Source organism: Phalaenopsis equestris, unplaced genomic scaffold (genome assembly GCF_001263595.1).
Source record: "Phalaenopsis equestris unplaced genomic scaffold, ASM126359v1 Scaffold000114, whole genome shotgun sequence".
Classification (NCBI taxonomy): domain Eukaryota; kingdom Viridiplantae; phylum Streptophyta; class Magnoliopsida; order Asparagales; family Orchidaceae; genus Phalaenopsis; species Phalaenopsis equestris.
In genome coordinates this window covers 206,601-214,197 of record NW_018164556.1, presented here as the reverse complement: position 1 = coordinate 214,197, position 7,597 = coordinate 206,601, and the positions used below count along the sequence as shown (strand labels likewise).

The 7,597-nt window shown below is 37.1% G+C and overlaps 1 protein-coding gene across 2 annotated transcripts; it reads left to right on the top strand.

The window, feature by feature from the left end:
* Window positions 1-2,375: 2,375 nt before the first annotated feature.
* Window positions 2,376-6,543, top strand: LOC110020985 (probable glycosyltransferase At3g07620). Of its 2 annotated transcripts, none has more exons than XM_020719295.1 (5): window positions 2,376-2,438; window positions 3,529-4,394; window positions 4,490-4,575; window positions 4,961-5,309; window positions 5,381-6,543. In XM_020719295.1, the coding sequence occupies exons 2-5, from the start codon at window positions 3,603-3,605 to the stop codon at window positions 6,050-6,052; spliced, it is 1,899 nt and encodes a 632-aa protein (XP_020574954.1). In that variant the 5' UTR covers window positions 2,376-2,438; window positions 3,529-3,602; the 3' UTR covers window positions 6,053-6,543. The 2 variants fall into 2 exon arrangements, with proteins under 2 accessions (XP_020574954.1, XP_020574953.1); XM_020719294.1 differs by having other exon boundaries at window positions 2,378-2,438; window positions 4,490-4,620.
* The last annotated feature ends 1,054 nt before the right edge of the window (window positions 6,544-7,597 follow it).

Below are 7,597 nucleotides of genomic sequence, written 5' to 3'. Positions count from 1 at the left end.
CTCTTCCGAAGAGAAATATTGTAATGTAATTTCATTAGACTGGATATGATCCCTGATGAAATGATAGTCTATCTCGATATGATTCGTTCGTGCATGGAAAATGGGGTTCTCTAACGTATAGTCATGGCTGATAGGTTATCAGAGTAAATTGTTGTAGGGGTTGAGCAAAAATTTTTAAAGTCCCTTGAGAAGTATTCTTAGTCATATAGCTTTTGTCACAGCGGAAGATATTGCACGGTATTCAATTTTAGTTGAGGATTTAGCAACTATTGGTTGCTTTTCACATTCCATGAAATAGGGTAAGGACCTATGAAGGTACAGTACCCAATGATAGATCTTCTATCAGTCACATCACTAGCCCAACTTGTGTCGACATAGGTGTGAAAAGTGAGTGAACCTGCTTGGAATGTAAACCGAATTCAACTGTGCCAAGAAGATATCTTAAGAGACACTTTAGTTGCTTATAATGTGACTGACGTAGTTTTTGAAGATTCTGGGTGAGTGAATTAAATAATTTTTTTACTCCAATAAAGTTGTCGCCATTGGAGACGCCATGAGATCAACATTAAATTAGCCTTTGGGGGCAGAAAGTGACGCCCGAACGCTACATAAAAGTGCAGGATGGATTACTATTCCCCACCTGCTCTGCTTCTCTATATTTATTATTTTGCTTGCAAACTCGCAAAAAATGCTCATTTTGAGGCATTTGATCATGCTAATGTTGACGTCAAAACCTTTGCTGAGCTCATCTTGATAAAAAAAAAAAAAAACAAAAAAAGTAAGTTCCGCTTCTTTGCAAACTTTTGAAGGTCTCCAACCAAACAGGATCGACTAAAGATCAGTCTGAAGTCCAAAGAGCCACCTGGCAGGACCAGAAACAAGCACCTATGCCGCCGACTAATCAAAGGTTTAGTACCCCCAACAAGCTCACAAATATCAATGTGATGTCCACAAATCAACAAGTAACAAACCATCTTATGGCCGACCGACTACCATACTCAAAGTTGACCAACTTCTCAGAGTGAGAGCCGGTTGGTGCCTAGATAAAATTGTTGATGGACACCAGTTCGGTCATTCAACCCAAGGACTTGCCGAGCAGAAGGTTCAACTCATATGAAAAAGTGTCAGGATCAGTTAACAATATAAAAAGACACAACAAAAAACAATAATATTCTATAGTGCACTACCCATCCTAAAGCAAGGGCAGACATGAAGTTTTCTGCTTTTGGCCCTCTATCTCCCATAAATAGAGGATCCATGACATGTATTAGTGGGTTTTTGGCTCCCTAATTTTTTTGGCTCTCTCTAGACTCATCTTCTGTATGGAGAACTATGTCTCATTCTCTTTTGTAACATCTTCTTTTCATATATAAAATTGGTTATACAGCTCGGGCATACTCCAATTCATCCCTATTGGGCAAGTTTGTGACGGCCTTTCATCATTTCTTCATCTCTTTTTTTTTCTCTCTACTCCCTCAAGGTTTCTATCGCTCCGCTCCTTGGGCGTGCTCCGCAGCACAAATTTGGAATAAACTTCTGGAAATGTGAGGTAAGCGTGAAACATGCTACAAACAGAAATGAATCCGACACTAATGAGGAGAAATATATCACAAAGACACTCTTAACAGGGAATACGCTAAAGAGTTCATGCAGTAAAAAATCCACAGCCAAAAACTCTGTTTCGGTTGTCTTCACAAGAGAAGGGGGAGAGACCGAGAAGAGAACATCAAATTGACAACTAATGTATAACTCATGAAGATAAGCGAAGGTAAACGATCATTAATCGTTATCAATCAGCACCAACAATTATTGCAGCCACTAATTATAATTGTTATAACTATATCATTTGTAGCAAAACTATTACTATATAGTTGTGATTTTCAGTTTTTGTCATATCATCTTCACTAATTAAAGATAACATTTGAAATTCATACTTTTAATTTTTAAATGAATTATTATAAGTGAGTCAAACATATAATTTTTTTCCTTCTTAGAGATTCTCTATATAAAATAGTAATATTATCTTTTATATTTTTATATGTGTGGTGGAAAATTATATTGAACTAAGATTTAAGATTTTTCTGATGTTTAAAATTTTCTAGTACATAACAATTATATTATCATATTATTAAATAAAAAAAAAAGTAAGATATATCTTGTTAAATATAAGTAAAATTCTTTATATGAAAAAAAATCAAAATTGAGAGCCTGAAATGTAATAATATAAAACTTATGTGACATATATGTAAATTTTCCTTTGTTTCCAACGCCTATCAGCTCTTTCCAACTCATCATTCTCCCACCGTCTCAAGTGTCGTCCTCACTCACAGTAGATGCGATCTTGAAGAAAACCCAAAAGAACCGAAAAACTTAGCTCTTCAGATCCTGACTATTTTGTAGATTCTTTCTTTTTCTACATCTGTATTTCATGCATAACTGTAAGGATTTTTTGCCTCAAAAACTATAAATCTCGCTTTATTTTTTCTTTTTTTTTTATGTAACATAGAGTCTGTATTCTGGATGAAATGCTAAGTTCTAATCACGCTTTGCGGCATATTGGCATACAAAGATTGATAATGTTGTAATTTCCGGTGATAATTTCAACTACGAAACCCAAACTGGCTTGTTGGTGTACAGAAATTCAAAACAACCCTTCCCTCTTTTGCCCTACCTTTCAATAGTCGAATCTTAAAGTTTGTGTACCAATCATTCCAATTTTTTTAGGCCAGTTTCTCATCTTCTGTTTAGATTTTCTCTTTTTCTAAGATCCTGCGTCGCTTTTGTATTAGTTTAGCATTTCTGCATACTCTTTAGGGGTGTTTGGCTGCACTTAAGTAGGATTTAGTAAATCCGGTAAATCCGGATTCATAAAATCCAGTGCTGTTAAATCCAAGAAGATATTTGGTATGATTTAAACTTAAATCTGCTTAAATTCATCTCTTATGTTGGGCATTTTATCAGGGCTTAATTTACTTGTATGGGTGTTTGGTGGCTGGATCTGAACAAGATTTACGTGATATTTAAAATTTTCTAAACCTAATTTTTCTTCATTCAATTATTGTTTTAACATGAATTTGGATTTATTAAATCCGATTATTTCGTGGATTTAAGGGATTTAGCTTTAGGAGGGATTTAGCTTTAGCAAGAAAATTACAGGAGTAAATTTATGCCAAACATCATAAACAAATTTAATGGATTTTACCCTTAAGTGAACCAAATACTATTCTGGATTTAGAGCATTTGGATTTGATAAATCCCGATTTACCGGATTTACTAAATCTTATTCAACATAAATCCTATAGGCAGGAGGAAGAGAAATTTACATTTAGCAAATTGTCGGATTTATTTGATGTTTTTTTTTTTTTGTATTTGGATGGATTTACGTTAAAACCGTGCGTTAATTCTATTAATTCTGTTATACCAAACACCGCCTTAAATTTCCAATTATTTTGTTAGACGTTTTATTGCTTGTTCTTCACTGTAGAACTCTAACCATCACTAACATAATTTTTATGAAATCACTTTTAGTTATCTTCTGGCAAAGTTGGTTCCAACTATGCCTTTTTTAAGGCAAAAAATTCAGAGGTTTCAGCTAAGTCAATATGGAAGGCTGTATTCTTCAGTTTCAAAGGCTGTGTCAGAACAGAAGTAGAAAGCTAATTTCAGTTTTAGCTTTGATGTTTTCTTTTCTTTTGGTCCTTCATACCTTCACTCTTCCTTCTAGAAGAACTTATTCAACTCAGTATCCTACTCCAAAATTACCTGCAAACACCAAGTTGAACTCACTAAATAAGAATTTCTCTTCTCAATCTCAAGGAGTTGGAAAGCTCTCTCATTTGAGTGACTCTTACAGCTCGATCAAATCATTAAACCTTTCTAAGAGACCAGATCATGATTTAAGGGTCAGTGAAGTGGATGAAAAGTTAAAAAATGATGGTTCTGATGATAGTAGCTGGTTGGATGGGGATGAGAATCCTGTTATGAGATTTTCTGATGATCTTGGTGACGTAACCGGAATAAAGAAGGTTGGGGATTCAGTTTATGAGTTTCTCTCCATATCAGATAGAAATAGAAAAGAAAATCCTCTTTTAGACATCGAGCAAAGAAGAATTCCAGCTAATGAATTAATGAAAGGAGAGTTAAGTGTGAATTCAAGTAAGAATGCCATAATTTCAGTTCCTATTGCTTCATTAACAGAAATTACAAAAGCAGAAATGGTAACTTCACTAAGTCAGCAGGTAAAACAAGAACTTAGTAATGTTCTAACCAAATTAAACGCCAGCATGAGCTATGCGGACACTTTGAACGAGAAAAATGCGTTGATTATGTCGCCACTAACCTTGTCTGAAATGAATAGTCTGTTGTGCAAAAACCGTGTTTTGCATCATTCAATGGTATTTACATTTTACTCAAGAATCTTAACCTAGGTTCTTGTAATTTTTATTTCTAATATTACTCTGAATTCATGTGAAATTTTCCTTAATTACAGAGACCTAGATGGTCATCAGCACCTGACAAGCAGATATTAGCTGCACAGAAAGAAATTGAAAATGCTCTCAATGTTGAAAACGACCGGCAACTCTTTGCGCCGTTGTACCGAAACATTTCGAAGTTTAAAAGGTTATCTAATTATTTATGTGGTATATTATTTGTTGCTTGCTATGAAACAAAACTAAGCTTGTTCTTTAGTTTTCATTATTTAAATTTGGAGACCGTTAATTATATTGGTTTAAGAAAAAAATGTAGGTGAACTGTTGTCACATTAATATGTGGTGAAATGCCAGAGCATGAAGGGATAATATCTTGTTAATGTGATATACTGCGTTCGAATGCTTGTTCACTTAATGAATATACGACACTCGAAAATCAATATAAATTATCATTGCTTTTAATGATAAATGAATGGAGAAGGCTGTCTCTTTGGAGGAAATTATACTTTAGAGACTGTCTCTTTATGCAGAAGCTACAAGCTGATGGAGAAGACTCTTAAGATCTACATCTATGAAGAAGGAGAAAAGCCAATATTCCATCAGCCACTCCTCAAAGGCATTTATGCTGCTGAAGGATGGTTCATGAAACTGATGGAGAGCAGTAAACACTACATTGTAAAAGACCCAAGTCAGGCTCATCTCTTCTACATGCCATTCAGCTCTCGTCTCCTACAATTGGCTCTTTACGTTCCCGGTTCGCACAATCGAACGAACATGAGACTTCATCTCAAGAACTATTTACGTAAGATTACAGTGAAATATCCTTTCTGGAATCGAACGGGGGGCGCCGACCATTTCTTCGTCGCTTGCCATGACTGGGTATTCTCAGTCTTCATAAAACATGAGCTCTGCTTCTGAACTTCCTGCTTAACAACTCTCACTTGTTTCAGGCGCTTAATGAAACAAACACGATCATGAACCGCAGCATTCGTGCCCTCTGTGTCGCAGATCTAGGTCAAGGGTTCAAGCTGGGCAGAGATGTCTGTCTTCCTGAATCCAAAATTCGTTTGCCAAAGAATCCTCTCAAAGATATCGGCGGAAGGCCTTGGAATCAAAGGCCAGTTCTTGCTTTCTTCGCCGGGAACTTACATGGCATCCTTCGAAGTATTCTTCTGGAGAACTGGGAGAGCAAGGATCCCGACATGAAGGTTTTTGGCCCCTCGACATTGAGTGGGGCGAGGAGTAAGATGGATTATGTCCAGTATATGAAGAGCAGCAAATACTGTATCTGTCCCAGGGGTTATGAGGTTAACAGCCCCAGATTAGTGGAGTCAATCTTCTTTGAGTGTGTTCCGGTGATCCTAGCTGACAATTATGTGCCACCATTTTTTGAAATTTTGAAATGGGAGAAGTTTTCTGTGGTTGTTCCAGAGAAGGATGTGCCCAGACTGAAAGAAATACTGGTAGCCATTACTATGTCAGAGTATAGGGAGCTGCAGATGGGGGTGAAGAGGGTGCAGAGGCACTTTCTGTGGCGCAACAAGCCTGTGAAGTATGACTTGTTTCATATGATGCTACATTCTATTTGGCTGAGTAGAGTTTATAACATAGAAGTCAGATGAGGAACTAATGTCGGGGCATTTACATACATTCCACCCAATTCCTAGATATTTACATATATAACTCCTAAGCTTTACATTTTACATCTGTACCACTCAAAGCTTTGATATCACATAAAAAATACCACCATTTTAATTTTAAAAAGTGAGATACACTTTTTTATGCACGGGTAAGGTGGGATGTAATTAAAAATTGAAGTTTTAAGTGTCGGATATGTAAATACATAGGAATTGAGTGGTATGTATGAAAATTTTCCATTTCTTTTACATCTTTTGCTTGTTTTTGATGTTCCAAGTCTTTTGATTTAGGATCTGTAAGCAGTTTTGTCTTGCGAGACAGATCCATGTATGCTCTGACGCCCTGACCTCCCTCTAATAGAAGAGAAATGAATGAGATGAGGGAGTTTAGCATGAGATTCCGTGTCAAATTTTAAGAAGACATATGAGATAGTAGATAAGAGACCACGTAGATGTCTTGCTCTCATTTTGTGAGGATTTTAAACTATGGGTTGAAGATTTCCCTTACGTGCAAAGCTCCTATGGTTAATTATGCCTATCAATAATGAAATTGTACTTTTGATTAAAGTTAGTGATTATATGCTAAATGTTCAAACGTGACACATTCTAGTAGTATATGTTGTTTTTGAAATTATAAAATTATCACCGTGAGCTTAAAATGAATGATGAGAGAAATGATGACGAACTTGATCAAGATCTTCTAGTTTTATCATCCTGGGTTGTTATAGTCTTTGGTCTACGTAGTTAGAGAAGGTAATTGACCCAGTCTCACAAATGACCCTTATCAGAAGTCATGAGTTGCTTCGCCTAAGAGAATCTTGTATATTCGGCGTGATTGTTTGTCTAAGAGGTCTAAAATAAGTTGTCCTTAGCTTACAGAGAATTTTATACCCTAATAAACATATCTTATGATTCATAACCCGAAGGTGTATACTGTCGGCCACCTAAAAGAACGCAAAGCGGGTCCACTAGTGTGTCGCGGCTGTGCACGAGCGCGCTAGGGATTGTGTGGGCATGTTAGGGCTCCTCAAGGCAGTGTAAATGGTTGTCAGGCACACCCGCATAGGGTATCCGATGTCGGGGTGCTCAATGCTACAATGGGTGCGCCAAACAATGGGGTGCCTCTCTCTCACACACACACACACACACACTCTCTCTCTCTCTCTCACACACACACACACAAACGGGTCATTTGAGGGATCGATGTGGGCTACTCCATGGTTAATGCGAGGGCGCTCAGTGTTGGGCATGAGTGTGCCAAGAAAAAGCTAACACGCTCTGGGTCTATCGCAGATGTGCTAGCTCAGAGAGGCCTAGGCAGGTGTGTCAAAACAAGCGCGGGTGCGCCTACATGACCTTTTACCCCTAAAGAGTTTTTTGTCCTTCCCACCACCCCACTAATAGGGAAAAACACAACATGCAAGACAAACACATCCTAAACACACACACAACATCAAATCAAATCAAATTCTAGGATAACACTTGGATTGCATCCCAAGGTAGCCCTTGGTTTAACATCCTTAGCCAGAC